The sequence below is a fragment of the Dryobates pubescens genome, chromosome 1 (genome assembly GCF_014839835.1).
Source record: "Dryobates pubescens isolate bDryPub1 chromosome 1, bDryPub1.pri, whole genome shotgun sequence".
Taxonomy (NCBI): domain Eukaryota; kingdom Metazoa; phylum Chordata; class Aves; order Piciformes; family Picidae; genus Dryobates; species Dryobates pubescens.
Window position 1 is genome coordinate 63462374 of NC_071612.1, and position 21858 is coordinate 63484231.

The following is a 21858-nucleotide window of genomic DNA, read 5'->3' on the forward strand; positions in this document are numbered from 1 at the left end:
CTGCACAGTCTCCGGGAGGACGGTGTTAGGACAGGCTAGTAGTGAGGAGTCTCTTGAGGGAGACACCTCTGCCCGCTGCCCCTGGCAGTGGGCGCCCTGCCTAGTGCAGGGTCCCTTTCACCCCTTCGCTCCCTCCCTCCTTCTCTCCCTGCCTTCCTCTCCCTCTGTCTCTCTCGCAGGATGGCAGAGAGACCCCCCGGCACTCCCCGGCAGGCCTGGGTGGAGAAGGATGAAGCCATCCTAACTCCCACCTCTGCAACACAGCCCAGCGAGGTGTGTGAGTTGCAGCCTCTGCAGGCAGGTGAGTGTGTGGGCGCTGCAGGCAGGGGCTGCCCAGCCTGTCCTCATGGCCGGGCACACCAGGATCCCCTTCCCGTGCCACCCTTGTCCCTGGGGTGCACAGGGGACGCCGGTGCCCCGGCCATCAGCAAGGGCTGAGGAACACCCCCAGGAGCTAGTCAGAGGGCTTGGCTCTGGTCCTCACCTGGCCCCCACCCCTGCCTTTTCTCTCCTGGCCAGATCCATCCTGCTCCACTTGGGCTATGCCAAGGGAGGATGAGAGCACCCTGAAAGCCATCCTAGGCTTCATCAGGTGTAGACCAGAGGTATTGTGGCCACTTCTGCAAGGCTGTGCCCATGTCTCCTGGCCAGTCTTTCTGCCCCTGTCCTGAGCTCAAAGGTGCCAGGGCTGTGCTGAGCACCCCCACTGGCTGTCTCTCCCTACTGACACTGCCTGTCTTCCTGTCCCTCGCTGGCTGGCAGCATCTGGACCAGAAGCTGATCTTTCTGGACTCTCTCCGCACCTTCTGTGTGGACCGCACACTGCAAGGAGTGTTGCACTTCTTCCAGGAGGAGGTGATCATGACCATTCAGGTAAGGGGCCAGTCAGGCTAAAGCAGGGGCAGAGGCCTCAGGCTAGGAGAGGGCTCAGCTGGACAGCAGTGTGTGGAAGAGAGCTGCTCCAGGTCTTCATCCTTGGAGGTGCTCCAATGCCACCTAGGTGGCCCAGCTGGAGACTGAGCTTGGACCCCACAATGTCCGCAGGCCCCCTGGCCAGCCGGTGGCTCTGTGGTTGGTATCACCCTTCCTGCCATGGGGCTTGGCACCCCTGAGTGCTGGGTGGGGGTAACGTGGCCTCTGCCAGCCCTGCCAGAGCTTGCTGGCTTGAAAGAACCTGCCCTGCTCCACCCTGTCTCATCTTGCTGTGCTTCCTAGTGGCTGCTGCAGGAGGAGCCCATTGACTGCCTGGACACCGCGGTGCGGCAGCAAGCCATGCTGGCCATGGCCACCATGAGGTACGTGCCACAGGCCCCAGCCTGTCCTCCCCCCAGTTCCAGGTGGCCCTCACAGCACCCCTAGGGTTCACACCCAGGGTCTGGCCCCTCCTTGCTGAGTCTGAAGAGCATCTCTCTGTCCCTGCAGTAGAGCCAGGCTGCTTCAGCAAGACAAGTACAGCATCCTGCAGGCCTGCTTCAAGAGCGTCTTCAGCCTGCCTCCACAGCACAGCCGGGGCTCTGCGGCTTTCCTCTACTCCAAGGTGTGCCATGGGGGGAAAGATGGGGACCTCCTCTGCCCCAAGGCCCCTTTCTGGACACCACGGAGCCACGGCTGACCCCCCCAGCCTTCCAGGGCTGTCCTCAAGACTTTTTACCCCTTGCAGACCCTGTCTGCGATGGACAGCATGTTGCAGGCACTGGTCTGCAGCGCTGGCACCCTTGGCGGCGTGGAGCTGCAGAACATCTTGAAGGTCAGGCCTTGGGACAGGGGCCCCACAGGGAGTGACCACTGGCTTGAATGGTGTGGGTCTCCCCCTCCCAGTAGCACTTGGTACACGGCTGGGGGCAGGGGGCCACAGGCCATATCCCAGAGCCCTCAAGCGAGGGAGGGAGTCACCCCGTAAGTCTTGGGGTCCCTTTGGTGGGGGCAGAGAGACATATTTTGAAGGGAACTGGAAGGCAACAGAGGCAGCAGCAGGAGCAGGATGGGATGATCTGCCTGCTGGAGCCAGTTGCTGCAAAGAGCAAGGACACGAGCACCATGCCAGCCACTGCTCCTCAGCAAGTCTGGTCATGCCGTTATGTGCCATGCCACCTTCCTGGCACCCCAGAAGCTTTTCTCTTCCCAGGTGCTGCTGCCCTACACCTGTTCCCAGCTGCCAGAGGTGCAGAAGAGAGCCATGGCACAGATCGCTAGGCTGCTCAACTTCATCAACAACTCCTCAGGGCTGGAGGTACTGAGTTCCTGCTCTGGGCATCCCCCGTGCCCTAGCCCTGTGCCTCTGAGCTCCAGGACACTCAAGGGAAGCTGGGCACACAGGCAGCAGCTGTTTGGGGGCTGGGGCCTTGTCCCTGCCCCTGTCCTGTCATGTTCTCTCCCAGGGCATGGCAGGGCAGAGCAGGACTGCCCCAGGCACAGGCAGAAGCCTGGCTCTGGCAGCCCTGACCTGCTCTGGGCTGCTGCCCCGCTGCTCTGGGACTAGCTGGGACTTCCCTTCTGCCCAGGCTCCACTTCTGCCCATCCACTCTCTTTTCCCCCAGATCTGCCCCTGTTTTGCACAGAGGAAGATCCTCAGGCATGAGTGCCCCAAGATCCAGAAGTTTGGTCTGCTGGGGAAGCTGGTGGGGCAGCTCACCCTCTCCTGCACCTGCAAGGACAAGGAGACCTCCTGCGAGGCTGCAGAAGCTCTCTATGAACTGCACATCTTCGTCCTGCAGCAGACAAGTAAGAGAAGCTGTGTTGGGATGGGCTGCCCCAGGACATTGCAGCCAGGGCTCACTCTCCTTGGAGAGAGGGAGAAAGCCTGATGCAGCCTCAACAGCCATTGCCCCTGGCCCCTGCCCACAGCAGTCCTGGGCCCTCCCTGGCTGTCTGCTCCCCAGACCTGTCCGGGTGCTCTCTTGCTTTGCCAGTGACTTTTCTGTCCAACCATCTCAGGCTGCACCTCCCACCCCGCACTCCCTTTCTGAGCACCCCACTTTTGCTGCTTCCCAGGCAAGGTGGAGTGGATGGATTACAGTGGGCAGCTGCAGCCTCTGGTGGGCTCACAGAAGCAGTCTTGGATGTTCTTCAGGGAGTATCGTGCCAGGAGACTCTTCTCGGTAAGCAGTGCCCACGGCTCCTGGCCAGGGTGCCAGTGTGGCTGAAGGGACACCTGAGGTGTGGGGCTGAACAGGGCTCTCGCTGCTCCTCAGCAAGGGGCTAGGCAAAGGCCCCCAGCGAGCTCCTGTTTCCCTCAGGACCCTGAGCCCTGCCATCGGTCTCCTCCCCAGCACAGCAAGGCTCTGCATCTCCCTCTCGCTGCACAGCTGAGATACTCTGAGAGACAGGCTGTAGGTGACAGTTCTTCTCTCCTTCACCCCACAGATGTTCACAGAATGCCTCCAGCCCTCCAGCCGGGCAGAGATCATCCTCATGGCCATCGCGGCCATGGAGCCCACAAGCGGCTACAATGTCAGCGTGGCTGCCCACATGGTCAGCAGCCTTGTGGTGGACTCTTCCTTCCTGCCAGGAACGGTGAGTAGCCCATGGGTGGCATGGCTGCTTCCCCAGGGGACCACTCCTTGCCCTGCTCTGCTCCTGGCCGGCACTGACACCGGCTCGAGCCTGCATACTGCAGTGGCAACAGAAGCAGCTCCCAGTGGGAGCTGTGGGAACAGCCATGCTCACCCTGCTGGCGTCTCCACTCCCACCCCTGTCTCCCCTCCAGGTGAGGAAGATTGTGAGTGCCATCTACAGAAAGCTGCCTTCCATCAAGGCACTGGTAGCCCTCAAGAGCCTGGACAGAGCCCTGCTGGCGCTGATGGACCAAGACCCCAGAGCGGTGGTGGCCACTCTCTTGCACTTCTCACAAAGGAGCAGCAGGTATGGGCCTCAGCAGCCTTTGGGGCTTCTCTCCCACTGGCAGTGGGGCCCCGAGACCATCCTGAGGGACTTCAGCCTGGCCACCCTTCACGGTGTCCCTGCTGACAGAGCCCTGTGTCCCTTCAGGGCTGCCAGCACTATGTGGAACGTGGTGCTCTCCAAGCCCCAGACCAGGGAGAAGGTGCTGCAGGAGCTGGTCAGAGTGATGATGGACAGGTCGCAGCGCAAGACCTGCATCGAGACCGACCCACGCCTCTTCTGCATGGCTGTGAGTTGCTGCGTGAGGCCTTGCTGACCTTCCAGGGCTGCTCTCAGCTGTCCAGGCCCCCTAACTGCCCTCCCCTGCCCACCCCAGGCCCTGACCTCCCCCGGGCTGCAGCAATATCCTCTTGTCTGGGTGTTTTCTGCAGGCCATCAAGATCGTAGGCAAGATTGTCCTGCAGCCCGCCTGCCAGCAGGAGGTGAAGGCAATTTTCCCCCAGCTTTTCCTGGCACTGCTTTTCCAAGTGTCATTCACCACTGAGCTGATGCCTGCGGAGGTGCTGATGTGGTGGGACAACCAACAGGAGCAGTGCACTCCTATCAGGTGCTCCATCCCTGTCCCCTCAGCCCTGACAGCCACTCCCAGCCAGTCCAGGGGGCCAGGTGGGAGCTAAGCGTTTCTCCTTGTGCAGGTCTGCCGTGCAGTCCATGAGAGTGCTGCTCTGCAGCATGGGCTTGGAGAGCCAGGTGCTGGCCATCCAGGAACAGGGGGGCTGGGACGCCCTGCTCAGAGCCAAGACCCACCTCATGGGAGTGCGCATCGTGGCCAGGTCAGAGCCTCTTCTCCCCGCTCCTGGGGGACCGGGCAGCCCACGCTGCCATCCCCTGCCTTGAGGCTGATGGCAGGGCAATGCCTATTGCTCAGAGTGGTGCTGCAGGCTGGAGATGTCCAGACTGGTGCACATCCCAAAGAGATCTACCTGCCCAATCTCCTCCTTTCCTCTGCCAGGGAGATGATGGAGATGCCAACGCTCCTGCGCTCCACCTTCTTCTGCCAGCTGGCAGAGATCCTCAGCGGGAAGGACCCGAGCTGTGAGATGATTGCCATGGTCTTCTTCATTGAGGTGAGCCTGATGGCATTGGTTGCAAGCTGCATCTGACACAGCTCTCCCAGACCCAGTGCTGTGGGGCATGGGGGCTCTGTGCAGTTCCTGCAGTCTCCATCTGGACTTGGTCTTGCCCTTGGTGTCCTTGGCCTGAGCTGACGCTTGGAGCCAGCAGGGCACCTTGCCACAGCTGCCACTCTGTGTGTTTCAGACAGTGGAGTGCTCTGACTGTGAGGAGGAGCTGCAACGTGCCCTGAAAATCCTGGCCATGTATCTGCAGAGCCCGTGCCTGGGGATGCCCAGCCTGGTGCTCAGAGCCATCCTCAGGCTCACCCAGAGGCCCGACACAGTGAGTAGGGGTCAGGCGGGACAGCAGCCCCGAGCCGAGCGGTGGCAGCCACAGGGCTAGCAAGGAGCGGGCCTTGCTGCTCCTCCTCCTCCTCCTCCGTGCCCTGCTCCTGCATTGGCCGCCCTGGTGAGCCAGGTCTGGCGGGGCCTTGCCCTCCATAACCCGCGCTGTCTGCCAAGCACTACGTGCAGAGGGTTTGTGCCCCTGCCACGGGTCGCTGCTTCACTGAAGGAGGTGGCATGTCTCACACAGGCAAGGAAAACCCTCGTCCTGCTGCCACTCGTCCTGGAGCGGCTGCGGGATGACGACGGCGCCAGCAGCGCCGCAGCCCTGCCCGTGCTCGCCGCCATGCTGCGGCTGCTTGAGGGGAGGAGGCTCAACCTCGCCGCCCTGGAGCTGGCTGACAAGCTCTGGCCCCTCTTTGGCAACGTAAGTCTGAGGAGAGCCCTGTGCCCCCTCACCGGGCACTTCCATTCGTGTCTCCCACCACAGCTCCTGTGCTCTGCCCCACAGCCCCCACACCCTAGTGCTGCCCTCAGCTGCATCCCAAACGCCCCACATGGACTCAGCCCACTTTGGCGTCAGGGACGCTGGTGGCAGGCCAGCAGCACCTCCCTCCCTTTTGCAGCAGGGCTGCCTGTGGCTGCTTTGGGGATGTCCAGCTCTGTGCCAGCCCCTTCCTCCCCATCAGACTGGGCCTGAGATCCTCCTCCCCTCCTCCCCCAGGAGTCGGACACTGTGCGGGAGCTCTCCATCCGTCTCTTCCGAGATGCGATGAGGCTCGTGGCGCGCCAAGGGAAGGAAAAGATGAAGAAGGTGGTGTGCAACAGCCTGCTGCCACTGCTCTTCCACCTGCACGACGAGAGCAAGAGTGTGGCCCAGGTGGGATTCCCAACCCAGCTGCTCCTTTAGCCAGGGCAGTCCTGACACTGGACCCTTCAAACGCGTGTCACCGTGAGGTCTAGCTTGCTGCATCTGTAGCACCGGGCAGAGTCCCCTCTCCTTGCCCCCTGCTTCATTTGTCCTCCCTCTGCCTCCCTTCACACAGCCCCTGGCATGGGTCCTTGAAGCCCCAGGAACTGAGCTGTGGATCTAAGGGAGCCTGGGGCCACCAGGGCCAAAATGTTAAAGCCCTAACTGGCTTCCAGTCAGAGAGAGTTGCTGCCCTTTTCTTCCTCTGGGGTGCTGAACTTGGTGGCAGCATCAGTCCCCAGCCGGTGCATCTTCCCCAGATGGCCCAGGACAGGCGGCTCTGAGCCCTGCCAAGAGAGGGGGCACCGGGTCCTGTGCCCCTGCTAATGGTGGTGGCATCTCTGCTGCTCTCCAGGCCTCCCAGGAAGCTCTCCGCAGCGCTGGCCACTTCCTGAACTGGAGGAGGCTGGCACAGCTGGCTGGGACTCAGCAGGCATGGAGCATCCGCGAGCGCTTGGTAAGCACAGTCCCAAAGACCCTGGGATCTTCCCTGGGCAAGCCCTGCCACCGGCACGGCATCCGCATTCCTGAGGAGTCCTCTGCTCCTTCTCAACCCCAGTGCCACCTGGCAGGCAGCTGGGCTGGGGAAACTGACCTGACTGTCGGGGCAGCTCTGTGCAAACCCTGCACCCTACTCCTGTCTGCAGCTGTCCAAGAACAGGAGCAGGGCCAAGGACTACCTGCACCAGAGCCAGAGCTACCTGCGGAACCCTCAGGAGGCCCTGCGGCTGGAGGCTGTGAGGTTCATTGGTGAGCCACAATCCCCAGGGTCCCTCCCCCCTCTCCCAGCATCCCTGTGTTCTGCCACAGACCCTCTGGGGCACCCCTTCACCCCCTCCCAGCCCTGCCTGCACAGTTGGGGCTGGCAGCCATCTCATCCATCCCTCCCCGGTGCTGCCCTCGGGGGTCAGCCCTCCCCAGGGAGCTGTGTGGCTCTATGGGCTGGCTGGTGGGGTCCCCAGTGGACTACGGGGTCCCTGACAGGCAGGGGGGTCCCTGACCTGTTTTGTCCCCTCAGGCCTCATCGGAAGACTGATGGATGAACGGGAGGACATGGAGCATGTCAGAGAGGGTGAGTGAGGGCGGTGGGGATGAGGAAGCGCCCTGGCACAGAGATCCGCCCTAGCCGGGCTCAGGGAGGGTCAGCTCCCATCTGGCCTCTGCGGGGAGCGTGTGTTTCTGGAGGGGGCTATTCTTGACCAGAAGCCTCCAGCCCAGCCACCTGTCCCCTGGCTCCCTCTTGGCCCAGGGAATCCTGGGCTGCAACGTGCAGTTCCTGGTGGGGACACAGGGTTGTCACCTCACCTCTGACGCTTTGCTCCCACAGTCCTTGAAGATGCGAGGACAGATGACAGCCCCCTGGTCTCCTCCCTGCTGACTCAGACCATCCTTATCCTTGGACAAAGAAGTTAGGAAGCCCAAAAGCTGCTTTCCAGGAGAAACGTGCCAGGAGACTCTTCTCGGTAAGCAGTGAGTTGCTGCGTGAGGCCTTGCTGACCTTCCAGGGCTGCTCTCAGCTGTCCAGGTCCCCTACTGCCCTCCCCTGCCCAGCCCAGGCCCTGACCTCCCCCGGGCTGCAGCAATATCCTCTTGTCTGGGTGTTTTCTGCAGGCCATCAAGATCGTAGGCAAGATCGTCCTGCAGCCCGCCTGCCAGCAGGAGGTGAAGGCAATTTTCCCCCAGCTTTTCCTGGCACTGCTTTTCCAAGTGTCATTCACTGTGGAGCTGATGCTATTCGAGGTGCTGATGTGGTGGGACAAACAACAGAAGCAGTTCACTCCTAACAGGTGCTCCATCCCTGTCCTGGCCCTGCTGGAGACTGAGCTTGGACCCCGCAATGTCCGCAGGCCCCCTGGCCAGCCGGTGGCTCTGTGGTTGGTATCACCCTTCCTGCCATGGGGCTTGGCACCCCTGAGTGCTGGGTGGGGGTAACGTGGCCTCTGCCAGCCCTGCAAGAGCTTGCTGGCTTGAAAGAACCTGCCCTGCTCCACCCTGTCTCATCTTGCTGTGCTTCCTAGTGGCTGCTGCAGGAGGAGCCCATTGACTGCCTGGACACCGCGGTGCGGCAGCAAGCCATGCTGGCCACGGCCACCATGAGGTACGTGCCACAGGCCCCAGCCTGTCCTCCCCCCAGTTCCAGGTGGCCCTCACAGCACCCCTAGGGTTCACACCCAGGGTCTGGCCCCTCCTTGCTGAGTCTGAAGAGCATCTCTCTGTCCCTGCAGTAGAGCCAGGCTGCTTCAGCAAGACAAGTACAGCATCCTGCAGGCCTGCTTCAAGAGCGTCTTCAGCCTGCCTCCACAGCACAGCCGGGGCTCTGCGGCTTTCCTCTACTCCAAGGTGTGCCATGGGGGGACACATGGGGACCTCCTCTGCCCCAAGGCCCCTTTCTGGACACCACGGAGCCACGGCTGACCCCCCCAGCCTTCCAGGGCTGTCCTCAAGACTTTTTACCCCTTGCAGACCCTGTCTGCGATGGACAGCATGTTGCAGGCACTGGTCTGCAGCGCTGGCACCCTTGGCGGCGTGGAGCTGCAGAACATCTTGAAGGTCAGGCCTTGGGACAGGGGCCCCACAGGGAGTGACCACTGGCTTGAATGGTGTGGGTCTCCCCCTCCCAGTAGCACTTGGTACACGGCTGGGGGCAGGGGGCCACAGGCCATATCCCAGAGCCCTCAAGCGAGGGAGGGAGTCACCCCGTAAGTCTTGGGGTCCCTTTGGTGGGGGCAGAGAGACATATTTTGAAGGGAACTGGAAGGCAACAGAGGCAGCAGCAGGAGCAGGATGGGATGATCTGCCTGCTGGAGCCAGTTGCTGCAAAGAGCAAGGACACGAGCACCATGCCAGCCACTGCTCCTCAGCAAGTCTGGTCATGTCATTATGTGCCATGCCACCTTCCTGGCACCCCAGAAGCTTTTGTCTTCCCAGGTGCTGCTGCCCTACACCTGTTCCCAGCTGCCAGAGGTGCAGAAGAGAGCCATGGCACAGATCGCTAGGCTGCTCAACTTCATCAACAACTCCTCAGGGCTGGAGGTACTGAGTTCCTGCTCTGGGCATCCCCCGTGCCCTAGCCCTGTGCCTCTGAGCTCCAGGACACTCAAGGGAAGCTGGGCACACAGGCAGCAGCTGTCTGGGGGCTGGGGCCTTGTCCCTGCCCCTGTCCTGCTCATGTTCTCTCCCAGGGCATGGCAGGGCAGAGCAGGACTGCCCCAGGCACAGGCAGAAGCCTGGCTCTGGCAGCCCTGACCTGCTCTGGGCTGCTGCCCCGCTGCTCTGGGACTAGCTGGGACTTCCTTTCTGCCCAGGCTCCACTTCTGCCCATCCTCTCTCTCTTCCCCCAGATCTGCCCCTGTTTTGCTCAGAGGAAGATCCTCAGGCATGAGTGCCCCAAGATCCAGAAGTTTGGTCTGCTGGGGAAGCTGGTGGGGCAGCTCACCCTCTCCTGCACCTGCAAGGACAAGGAGACCTCCTGCGAGGCTGCAGAAGCTCTCTATGAACTGCACATCTTTGTCCTGCAGCAGACAAGTAAGAGAAGCTGTGTTGGGATGGGCTGCCCCAGGACATTGCAGCCAGGGCTCACTCTCCTTGGAGAGAGGGAGAAAGCCTGATGCAGCCTCAACAGCCATTGCCCCTGGCCCCTGCCCACAGCAGTCCTGGGCCCTCCCTGGCTATCTGCTCCCCAGACCTGTCCAGGTGCTCTCTTGCTTTGCCAGTGACTTTTCTGTCCAACCATCTCAGGCTGCACCTCCCACCCCGCACTCCCTTTCTGAGCACCCCACTTTTGCTGCTTCCCAGGCAAGGTGGAGTGGATGGATTACAGTGGGCAGCTGCAGCCTCTGGTGGGCTCACAGAAGCAGCCTTGGATGTTCTTCAGGGAGAATCGTGCCAGGAGACTCTTCTCGGTAAGCAGTGCCCACAGCTCCTGGCCAGGGTGTCAGTGTGGCTGAAGGGACACCTGAGGTGTGGGGCTGAACAGGGCTCTCGCTGCTCCTCAGCAAGGGGCTAGGCAAAGGCCCCCAGCAAGCTCCTGTTTCCCTCAGGACCCTGAGCCCTGCCATGAAGATGGTGGTGACAAGAAAGAGAAGAAGGAAGAGGACACTTCTGAAGCCTTCAGATCCACTTTGGAAGCCCTGAAAACCGCTTTCTGGCAGAATTTCCCAACCCCCCCACCCCCCCCACCGAATAAATTTGTTTTAAGACACCTTGAAGATCCTGCAGTCTAACCATTGTCTAACTCTACCAAGTCTGCTGCTAAACCTCAGCACCTCATTGTTGCATCTTTGAAACACCTCCGGGCATGGGAATTCAACCACCTCCCTGAGGAGCCAGTTTCAGCCTTTGGTAACTGTTCTGCTGATGAGATGTCTTCTAATATCCAATCTAAACCTCCCTTGGCACAACTTGAGGCCATTTCCTCTTGTCCTGTCACTTGTTAACTGTGGAGAAGAGACCAACCCCCACCTCACTACAACCTCCTCTTTTCAGGGAGTTGTAGAGAACCCTCAGCCTCCTTTCCTCCAGACTGAACACTCCCCATTCCCTCATCCACTCCTCATAAGGGATGAGGAAGCGCCCTGGCACAGAGATCCACCCTAGCCGGGGTAAGGGAAGGTCCCCTCCTGTGATAAAGGGAATGATAATTCGTGTCAATTAGATGATTTTGATTGAAGCAAAAGCAGGAGCATGAATGATGAGATGAGGGGTCAGACACTGGGAACTTACATATGTAACTAGAATGAGATTCTTTTTAGGCCTTATTCTAATCAGTTGTTTATGATTAATTTGACTTGTTTTAGTACAGAGTAAGATTTTAGGTTTTGTTATAACCTGTTGTTTATTAATTTTATTTGCTTTAATGTATGCATACTACTGCCCTAGTGAAAGGTTAGGAATTAACAGCTAACAGTTGAAGTATTATGAAACAAGAAGTTTTTCAAGGATGAGAAAGGAAGAGAAGTTGCTACAGAAGACATAAATCCCTAGGAAAGACGTTGATTGTAACAACAGAACGAAAAAGACAATCACAAGGACTTAGCACACAACCCACCGGCTGTGCTGATTAGAGGATTACATCACTGAAAGACCACCAGAAGGACAAACTAATTTACATAAACCCACCTTTATATGCATATGTATTAAGGGTGGGATATTTAAAGGGTAGTTAGAAAATCATTGCTGTGCATTTTAGCAGCCAGCGCTGTTCTGCAGGTCTCTTATTGCTTTAAAATTGCTCTTTTCAAATGGAAACTATATTCCATTGACTTTAATTGGCTCCGTCATTTATAACAATACTGAGTTCAGCAACAGCTTCTGCTGCTGATGGTGCAGCTCTAGAGAATCCCTTTTGGACTGCCTTTACTGCATGTGTTTTCTCCTCACACACATCCTCCTTCAGCTAAGTTCTGACCAAGGGAAAGCACTTTGCAGTGAAAATAAAATCAAAATGGGTTTAGCCAGCTCCATTTTCAGAGCTGTGTTTGCTGTCCCAGTTCTGGTTTTGTCTGCCACACACCAAGCATTGCTCCCTGTAATGTTACTACCTCTGCTCCCTTCTGCCAAGGAAATCAATGTGTGCAGGCTTGAATCATGTTCCCATACTCAGCTGGCAGTGCACTGAGGTAAGCAAAGTTTATAATGTTGGTGAAGTCACCCCAAACAACACCCTGAGTTCACTCTGGGGTCCTTAAGGCCCTGGACCATGTTCATGCACATCTGGTCCACCAGTTCAGCTCCTATGCTCCCTTTTTGAGATGGCACCAGGCGTGTTGGTCACAGTACCACTGTAGTGGTGTCTTGGCCCAGTGCAACAGTGTTCAGGCCTTTAGCAGCCCCTAATGGCCACAGATCTCCATCAAGAGATGTTTGCAGCTGAGGCAGGTGCTGCTTTGGGCTGCTGCCAGTCCTGCTGCCAGATGCAGTTGCTCATGAGCACAGAGCATAATCACACCGCTGTTATGAAGCTCAGCCCTCTGCAGATACTTTTCTCTCTGCAGTCGAATCTCAAATGCTCTGTACTAGTATCCACTTGTGTTGCACTTTCCTGCATCGCAACACCTGCACTGTGCACTAGTCTGTAGCTCCCTTCAGCCATCTTGGACAGGCCTGACCTCCGTGAGCTGCCTGCATTGCCCCTCCCAGGGTTGTACAGCATGGCACTGCCCAGCACTACATTGTACAGTCGAGCATTGCACATACCCTGCACTGCATTGCACAGGGCTGCAAGGCAGAGTGGTGGTGTATTGCCCAGCACTGTGTTACACTAGAGAGTCCTGAGTTGCACTGCACAGCTCTGTGTTGCATTACATAGCTCAGCGTTGCACTGAAGAGTCCTATGTCGCATTACACAGCGCTGAACTGCATTACAAAGCCCTGTGGGAGAAACGAACTCACTGCTGAAATTTATAACCAGTTTATTATGAAATAAAGGCAACACAGTGCTGGGCACATAGCAAAATTTGCTAGAGGCACATCATAACAACACGAATTGAACTTATATAGACGGCAAACATACATATTCAAACATACATATTCCTCAGCACACTCCCACCCCTCTCCATCAGGACTGAGACAAAATCTGCACTTTTGACCTGGCCAGTCTTTAGACATGTTGGCGCCTCACAACACACAAGAATGAACCCCACACAATACAGACCACAACCAACGAATCAGCCCAACAATCGAACCCCACGGTCCCCAGTAATTCCCCTTGCGACAGCCAAATATTAAAAACAATTTCTCACACCTGAGCTGTATCACATAGCCTTGCGTTGCATTACACAGGGCTATGTTGCGTTGCACAGCCCTGCATTGCACTGTACTGCATTACGCAGGGGCATGTGGCGTTGCACTGCACGGCCCTGCGCTGTCTTACGCGGGGGTACGCCACACCGCGCGGCTCTGCCGTGGGAGCGCTAACGCGCATGCGCGGTACAGTACACCCAAGCCCAACCTGGATGGCTCATAGCCCCACCTCCCTGGCGCTAAGCCCCGCCTCTCTGGCGCCGAGCCCCGCCTCTCTGGCGCCGAGCCCCGTCCCCGTGGTGCGCCGCGCGCCTGCCCTCACGGGCGGCTGCCAATAAAGAGGCGGCGGGCGGGGTGAACCGCACCCTGAGGGGAAGTTCAGGCAAGATGGCGGCGGTAGGAGTGCCGGCTGGGCTAAGGGCCGCCGCGGGCGGGGGTGGTGGCAGCCGAAGAGGAGCTGTAGCGGCGTGAGCGCGGGTGGCAGCCGTCCTCCTGAGCTTCTGGCGGCATCATGGAAGCGGCGGCGGGGGGCGAGGATGGCGAAGATCCCCCGCGGGAGGCCCGAGTCCTGGGTTCCGAGCTTGTGGACACCTACACGGTGCGGGGCTGGAGGGAGACTGCGACTCGGGGCGGGGAGTAGGGGCGGCGGCGGAGCCGGTCCCGCGGGTCCCGCGGAGGCGAGGGGGGTGGCCGTGAGGGACGTGTTGGGCAGCGAGTGACGGTGGCAGCGAAGCAGGGAGGTGTGGAGGAGCGGGCCCGCTTCAGGCAGCCTGCGGGGTACCGAGTGGAGCGGGCCGCGGCCGCGCTGGGTGCTGCGCTGCCTACGGCTTAGTGCCACCGTCTCGGCTCGCTCCCAGCGAGCCGGGCAGCAGTTCCGGGCCAGGTTTCGTACTCACGTTAAAGCCGGAGCGAGAATCTTTTGGCAGAAGTTTGTGAACGGGTTCTACCGCGGTGAAGGGACGGTGTTGGGGGAAATGAGCTCCGGAGAGGCGGAGGAGCGAGGCTGCGGGTCTCAGCCTGAGCTTCACTTAGCTTTAGCCCTTTGGGAGAGCTGCTGTTTTAGTAGGGGCTAAGCTTGCAAATGTCATTTTCTTAGCTGTATATACACATACGTGTATGTGTTTGTGCATATGGTTATGAAAAAGTATTGCCTAAACATCTTTTTAAAGCTGGTAGGGAATAATTTAGGGGGGTGAAAATACCGTAAAAATCCCTATTGAAGAGCAAGTCCTATTTTCGGAGGATATCAGGTTATTTGAGTCTGACAGTTCTTTTTTTACCTTCAGAAAAGGGGGGGGGAAAGGAAAAGATTGTCACCAGTGATGTTGTTTGGGGAACGAGTTACATTTTTGATGTATAACTTGGTTTTTAACTGGTTGCGTTCTACCAAGAGCTAATTGGTCTGTTTTTCAGGAAGCAGATCATCATAAAGCAAACCTCAGCATAATTGCAGACAGAAATCATCTCAAGCACACCACCCTTTAGTTACATAACTAGAAAAAAAAAATGTTTTCTGCTTCTACCTTATTGTGATTTCAATTATATTTTTGGGGGGTAAGACTGTGCGTAAGGATGTCAAATTTCTTCCTGCTGTGGGAACCTAAAAGGAGAAGGGGAGCAATTGTCTAGAAAGAAAGTGTTTGTAAAGTTGTGTGATAGTTACAAGTAATACCTCAGGTTACTGTCCCTGAAAAAGTATCCAGAGAAAAGAGATCAAGAGGAGAGTGATTTCTGAGTTTTTAATGGGATAGAGCATTTGCACAGCTATGGCATGTGAAGACCCTAACCCCTTTCCAATTAACAACCCTTGAAACACCACGGTGTGGGAATGGTGTGTCAGGGAGGTGATGAGGAGCCATATTTGCAGACAAATATTGTCATGAGTGTTCAGTGTTAAGAGTTGGTTAGAAGCTTAATATAAATTCTTGAAAACCGCATCAGCTCCTCCTTTTGTGTTAGCTGCAGGATGTGCGTTCACAGCAATGGTCCTGCTGCTGTTGAGGTGGCTCTGCTCTGTGTTGGGATGTGATTCACCCCACAAGCAAGTTGGTTTTCACAGCCCTTGATCTGCTGAAAGGCGTGGTGCCACCTGTGGCATGGCAACTGGAAACATCCGTGTCAGATGTGAACCAACACTCGGCAGTGTTTGTCTTGGTGTTGACAATTTTCAGTGCTATTTGGCCATACCAAGTAAATCACAGAAGGGTTTGAGTTGGGAGGGACCTTAAAGGTCATCTATTTCCAACCTCCCTGCCATAGGCAGGGACACCTTCCACTAGACCAGGTTGCTCAAGGCCTCATCCAGCTGGGCATTGAAAAACTCCAGGCATCTATGACCTTGGGCAACCTGTTCCAATGTCTCAACACCCTCACTGTAAAGAGTTTAATTTCTAGTCTAAATCTACTCTCCTCAAGCTTGAATCTGTCCATCTCATCCTATTACAACACTATTGAGAAAGTTAAGTCAATTGAATTGAGAAAATGTCAAAGGATTATCTGCCCCATGATTCCTCTGGAGGTTATGGACACAGGAGGTGAAGTGTTAGCTGCTTTGCTACTTCAGTTTGCAAATGTGTATCGTGGTACAGCCAGCCTTTGCTAATGCCATTAATGTGCTAGATTGAGCTGTGGTTCAGGCAGTGTAGCTTTGCTGCAGGTGGTGGTCAACACATCAGCTGATAATTGGAGATAGCATTTTAAGATGTTCCAGCTAAGCCCAAGGAAGCTTTTTTTCCCCCCCCCTTAAGTACAGTTCTGGAAATACCATGTGATTTTAATGCCATTTTTTTCTTGGGAGGGTGTCTGAAAAGCAACATTTACCAGTATTTGGGCATGCTTTGATTCTCTTGCTGTGTTTTTGTGTGTAAACCTCCTAAAATTCCAAGCCTGCAGCCAGTTTGTATGAGATAGACCCAAGGCATGTGAAATGTAGGAGCAGCATCTTTAAATGAAAACAAATGGTACAGATTTATTCACAAGGTGAAAGCTTTTACTAAACTTAGCAGTTGTTTAGTGTTCCAGGTTAGATTAGTGGCACTTAAGGACAGGATAAAGACCTGTACACTGCACTGGTTAGGCCACACCTTGAGTCCTGTGTCCAGTTCTGGACCCCTCATTTTAGGAAAGATGTTGAGTTGCTGGAACATGTCCAGAGAAGGGCAGCAAAGCTGGGGAGGGGTTTGGAGCACAGCCCTGTGAGGAGAGGCTGAGGGAGCTGGGGTTGCTTAGCCTGGAGAAGAGGAGGCTCAGGGGAGACCTTATTCCTGTCTACAACTACCTGAAGGGAGGTTGTAGCCAGGTGGGGGTTGGTCTCTTCTTCCAGGCCAGCACCAGAACAAGAGGACACAGTCTCAAGCTGTGCCAGGGGAGGATTAGGCTGGATGTTAGGAAGAATTCTCCACAGAGAGAGTGACTGACCATTGGAATGTGCTGCCGAGGGAGGTGGTGGAGTCACCATCATTGGAGGTGTTCAGGAGGAGACTTGATGGGGTGCTTGGTGCCATGGTTTAGTTGATTAGCTGGTGTTGGATGATAGGTTGGACGCGATGATCTCGAAGGCCTCTTCCAACCTGGTTCATTATATTCTGTACCAGGGCAGAAGTGAAGAAGTCAAATAGAATAGAATAAACCAGGTTGGAAGAGGCCTTCAAGATCATCGCGTCCAACCCCTCAACCAATCCAGCACCACCTAAACAACTAACCCATGGCACCAAGCACCCCATCAAGTTTCCTCCTGAACACCTCCAATGATGGCGACTCCACCACCTCCACCAGGCAGCCCATTCCAATGTGCAATCACTCTCTCTGTGTAGAACTTTTTCCTAACATCCAACCTAAACCTTCCCTGGTGCAGCCTGAGACTGTGTCCTCTTGTTCTGGTACTGGCTGCCTGGGAGAAGAGACCATCATCTGTCTGTCTACAACCTCCCTTCAGGCAGTTGTAGAGAGTGATAAGGTCACCCCTGAGTTTCCTCCTCTCCAGGCTAAGCAATCCCAGCTCCCTCAATCTCTCCTCGTAGGGCTTATGTTCCAAGCCCCTCACCAACTTTGTTGCCCTTCTCTGGACTTGTTCCAGCAAGTCAACCTCCTTCCTAAACTGAGGGGCCCAGAACTGGACACAGGACTCGAGGTGCGGCCTAACCAGTGCAGTGTACAGGGGCAGAATGACCTCCCTGCTCCTGCTGGCCACACTGTTCCTGATGCAGGCCAGGATGCCATTGGCCCTCTTGGCTGCCTGGGCACACTGCAGGCTGATGTTCAGCCTACCATTGACCAGTACCCCCAGGTTCCTCTTTACCTTGCTGCTCTCCAGCCACTCTGACCCCAGCCTGTAGCTCTGCATGGGGTTGTTGTGGCCAATGTGCAGAACCCAGCACTTGGATGTGTTCAGTCTCCTGCCCTTGGACTCTGCCCATCCGCCCAGCCTGTCGAGGTCCCTCTGCAGAGCCTCTCTACCCTCCAGCAGATCAACTCCTGCCCCCAGCTTAGTGTCATCAGCAAATTTACTGATGATGGACTCGATGCCCTCGTCCAGATCATCAATAAAGATGTTAAAGAGCATGGGGCCCAGCACTGATCCCTGGGGCACACCACTGGTGCCTGGCTGCCAGCTGGCTGTGGCACCATTCACCACCACTCTCTGGGCTCACCCCTCCAGCCAGTTCCTAACCCATCGCAGTGTGCTCCCATCCAAGCCATGGGCTGACAGCTTGGCCAGGAGTTTGCTGTGGGGGACGGTGTCAAAGGCCTTGCTGAGGTCCAGGTAGACTACATCCACAGCCTGCCCCACATCCACCAGGCAGTCACCTGATCATAGAAGGAGATCAGGTTGGTCAGGCAGGACCTGCCCTTCCTAAACCCATGCTGGCTGGCCCTGATCCCTTGGCCATCCTCTAAGTGCTGTGTGATTGCACTCAAGATGACCTGTTCCATAATCTTGCCTGGCACTGAGGTCAGGCTGACAGGCCTATAATTCCCTGGCTCATCCAACCGGCCCTTCTTGTGGATGGGCACAATGTTGGCCAGCTTCCAGTCTTCTGGGACCTCTCCAGTGAGCCAGGACTGCTGAAAAATGATGGAGAGTGGCTTGGCCAGCTCATCTGCCAGCTCTCTCAGCACCCTAGGATGGATCCCATCTGGTCCTATGGACTTGTGGGGATCCAAGATGCTGAGGAGAGTTCCAATAACCTGCTCATGGAACATAGGGAAACTGTGCAGCTCCCTGGCTCCTTCTGCCAGCTCTGCAGGCCAGCTGTCTGGAAGACCTTCTGTCCTTCTAGTAAAAATGGTATGAAAGGCAGTCAGATCTGGTATAGCTGAGAGAGGAAGTGCAGCAAGTAAGTTGCACCTTCATCCATTAACCTGGAGTCATAGTGGCAGTTGTCCTATGTACACCCTTGTTTTTGAAAGATTTTTTTCTTTTGGCATGTGTGCTTCCCTCTCTCCTATTCATTTCAGAGCCTGTAATCTCAACAGCAGGAGACTTAATGACATCCATTTGACAGTTGTAACATTTATCAGGGAGGCCCACAGTTCTGTGTCATTCGGAAGGTACTCTTCAAAATGTGTGATTCTTCTTGTAGTTCTTAGAGTGGGAGGCAAGGTATGGATGAATCCAACATGAAAAAGTAATGCAGTTGTTGATTTTTCTTCTGTTGGGTTACAAAGCCAGCAACCCTTGTACTAGGTATTTCTCCTGCATGTACTGGTAGTCTAGCTAGAGGCTGACTGAAGACTGGCTGATTGCTGGAAGGCCTCAAGGCTGCCTCATTTGTTTCCTGCTGTGCATTTGTTTGGCCTAAAATTGCCTTCCTGCTTTTCCTGTCTCTTTGCATCTGTTTTTAATATAAATGCTACCTTTGATATTTAAGGAAAATACTGTGGCTTCCTTGAAAGGGGTGTAAACAGTCTGCTGGAGGAGGCAGGGAGGAGGAGATGCTGTTGCATCACTGCTCTGGAATTTGGGACCTACTGACTTCAGTCACACCTGTGTCCCAGCCTTCTGTGGGAAGCTCTGCCTGTCATCTGTGGAGTGAGGTGCTTGCCTTTCGGTAGACAGTGCTGAAGTGTGAAGCTGGATGAGAAGTGCTCTGGAAATGTGAGATTTCCATGTAAAACCAGCTGGGTGTGGTTCTGTGATGTGTGCATGAAGTAAACAAAAGGCAGTCTGGAATCACTGCTGTTCATTGAACAGCTGCTTAAAAATTGCACATCTTAAAGAAAAATGGTAGGAAACATTATTTTTGGGCATACCAAGGTGCACTGCCTAGTGATCTGTGCTCTTAACTGCTGAGAGTCTGAAGTGACAGGTTAGAAAACCATGAGAATGTACAACAGTGCTGGTGTGATAACCACTCTGCAAAGCAGAAACAGCTGCTTCAGAGAAAGGTGTACAAAATGTATGACACAGAAGAGTTTGGTAGAAACGGGGAGCAGGAAAACCTGCACATGCAAACACTTGTGCATTTTTTTCCCCCCTCACTAGAAATGGAGTTTATGGCATCAATGTGGGTGGCTGTTTCAGATGGTATATTTGTCTGGAAGACAGTGCAGTGTGGAGAACTTAATCATCTTTCCATCTAAGCCTTCTAGTGCTTGGCTCCACAGGTAGGCAGTCATTGAAGAATCTTAACTGTCAGCCTTGTCATGGTAGTGCACTCAATTAATTGACAATGTACTTAGAGATCTGCCTTTTCTTTTTTTTTTTAAAGACACTTAGGTGTTATTCTTTTTTGCTTTCAAGTGATTTATTTCTGCCCTGAAGCAAGTCTTTGGAGCACACAAGTGTATAGCATTTGTACTTACTGCTACAGATAATGGCAGCTTGTGGATTGATGTCAGATCAGTTGCTGTCGTTCTGCACACTGATGCTGTTTGCAGGGTGAATTCCTACGGCCAACTCTGATTGCATTCTGCCTGGGCAATGCTTTGGCTTTCTAAAGACTTCAGGAATGCTATCAATGCGTGTGAAGACTCACTTTAATGGGTGTTTTCCTGACCAAACTATCCATTTGGTTCAGTGCTTTGTTTCCAGGAGTGGTCAGTGCTTGTTGTTTCAGCAAAAGGACACAAAGCCTTTGTTATGTGTTTATTCTGTCTGTGTTTTATACAGAGAGGAGGGGCATTCCTTCCCAATCTCCTGAGCTGTGAAGTTTACCGAGTTTTCAGTGCCTCATGAGAGGGCTTATGCATTGTTCCCCCAGTCTGTGTTGCATTTAGCTGTACTGCTTGATCTGCCTTAACTTAGCACAGCCAGCTTTTAAAAGAACTACTCTGATTATGGCTTCTAAATGTAGTATCTGTTTAGTTCTAACTTTAGTCATCTTGTTTCTTTGAGTCTCTCCTTGCTTTCCTCAGCGTTATGAGGTGCTTTTGAACACTCAGGTTATTCCTGTTCTGCTTTGTTACCAGCAGCACAGTGAATAATCATCTGCTGTTTCCCAACACAACATGACAGGAAGGCAGACGCAGTCCTTAATTGAGATTGTGATTCTGTGTAGGCATTCATCTGTGTCCTCAGTCCCTGTCCAAACACCGATGTGTCACTTGCTGTGTGCACCAGGCATCTTGGTTCAGTCCTCTGGTGGCCTTGGGTTTTGCTCAGCAAGTGGTATTCTGTTTAACGTTTGGTGGTGTCCTGGTCTGTACTAGCAGTAAATGAAACTGGTCTTTTATGTAACAAACAAACTATTGATGCTTTTTGTTTCCTCAAGTGGATTTAGCCACAAGATGTGCATCATTCTCATGGCAGTTATGAGTCAGGTTTGTGTGATCTGTGGTAGTAAGCAAGTTCTCCACTGTGTGAAATACTTTCAAGACTTGATTATGAATTGTTTTGTTTTCCCCCAAGGAATAGAGTTGAGTTGGATAACACAGTTTAACTTGTTATTTTCAAGTAGCTGTAAAACTGGTTTTGCTGAGCCTTGTTTCTAGTTTGTGTTTTGTTTTATACTTGTAAAGTTTCTTTGGGATATCTTCCTTCTGACATAGCCAAAGGCAGGTTGTGAGTTCCCTGCAGAAAAGTCACCTACAATGAAAATCTTGAATTATTCAGCACATACATGGTTAAAAATACTTTTCTGTGTGTGTGCAAAGAATGGTTAGGTTGCTTCAGATAATGGTGCTGGTTCTTTGGGCACAATTGCAATTCTCAGCTGGCTTGTGTGCTTTACCCTAAAAGGAATAAACCAGTTAACATCCAACTAAAGGATTTGTCTAGGTTTCTGAAGGGTTAAGCTACAGATTTCTGCTTAATCATGAATTGACAGCAGGATGGTTGCCAAGTTCCTCCACCCATCATGGAACTTGGTAGATTGAAGAAGATATGCTGCTGTCTCAGATGCGTTGTGGATAGCTCTGAATACCAAAGTAGCATCTTAGATCTTGATTATAAATCTCTGGGTTGCAAAAATAAAAGCTGTTGTTTTACAGGGCATCTGCCTGTGTTTGGAGCAGCCTTGCGAATGAGATTAGGCATCCTACATCAGTAAAGTCATGGTAGAAATTTGGATTAGCTTTTAATTAACTGCTACTTTAAAAGTGTAGAGTCACTGTGGAGTGCTATGTTAAACCAGCACAGTCAGCTTCTCTTTAATAAAGACAAATGCTTTGCAGTTCTCTTACTTTAATTTCTTCCTTGCAGGTATACATTATTCAGGTCAGCGTTGGCAATCATCAGTGGACAGTCAAACATCGCTATAGTGATTTCCATGACCTGCATGAAAAGGTAAAGATACTAAAGCTGTGGCCTTGATCTCTTATAAAAGGTTATGCAATCTGTATAGTTGTTGCATGTGATACAAATTCTTTACTCAGTAAAGAGGAACAATATGTTAGTCTCTTCTCCCA

At 54.3% G+C, this 21858-nt stretch overlaps 2 protein-coding genes and 2 long non-coding RNA genes across 4 annotated transcripts in view; all 4 read left to right on the forward strand.

Moving 5' to 3' along the window:
* The first annotated feature begins 1426 nt into the window (after positions 1-1426).
* Positions 1427-2224, forward strand: LOC128898291 (uncharacterized). Its single transcript, XR_008462797.1, has 3 exons — positions 1427-1537; positions 1661-1747; positions 2126-2224. It is a non-coding gene; the product is annotated as an uncharacterized LOC128898291 (long non-coding RNA).
* Positions 2225-2364: 140 nt separating this feature from the next.
* Positions 2365-8498, forward strand: LOC128899514 (uncharacterized). Its single transcript, XM_054178969.1, has 18 exons — positions 2365-2379; positions 2559-2721; positions 2992-3098; positions 3364-3513; positions 3707-4129; positions 4272-4447; positions 4536-4673; positions 4853-4967; positions 5161-5298; positions 5551-5727; positions 6025-6180; positions 6500-6727; positions 6918-7020; positions 7289-7342; positions 7598-7632; positions 7882-8148; positions 8289-8368; positions 8468-8498. Exons 1-18 carry the CDS (start codon positions 2365-2367, stop codon positions 8496-8498), a joined length of 2556 nt encoding a protein of 851 aa, XP_054034944.1.
* Position 8499: 1 nt separating this feature from the next.
* LOC128898298 (uncharacterized) lies at positions 8500-9655 on the forward strand. Its single transcript, XR_008462800.1, has 4 exons — positions 8500-8610; positions 8734-8820; positions 9199-9303; positions 9612-9655. It is a non-coding gene; the product is annotated as an uncharacterized LOC128898298 (long non-coding RNA).
* A 3751-nt stretch (positions 9656-13406) lies between these two features.
* The window catches only part of NISCH (nischarin), a 41549-nt gene continuing 33097 nt past the window's right edge, over positions 13407-21858 (forward strand). Inside the window, exons 1-2 of the mRNA XM_054167229.1 lie at positions 13407-13609; positions 21653-21736. Of these exons, the coding sequence (XP_054023204.1) occupies positions 13523-13609; positions 21653-21736 (171 nt within the window). The 5' untranslated portion in view covers positions 13407-13522. The remainder of the gene's footprint in view (positions 13610-21652; positions 21737-21858) is intronic.

Excerpts from the sequence above, each read along its gene's own strand:
- LOC128899514 (XM_054178969.1), top strand. Across the intron at positions 5,728-6,024 it reads TCTGGCCCCTCTTTGGCAAC|GAGTCGGACACTGTGCGGGA; the intron begins GTAAGTCTGAGG and ends CTCCTCCCCCAG. Across the intron at positions 6,181-6,499 it reads AGAGCAAGAGTGTGGCCCAG|CATCAGTCCCCAGCCGGTGC; the intron begins GTGGGATTCCCA and ends ACTTGGTGGCAG.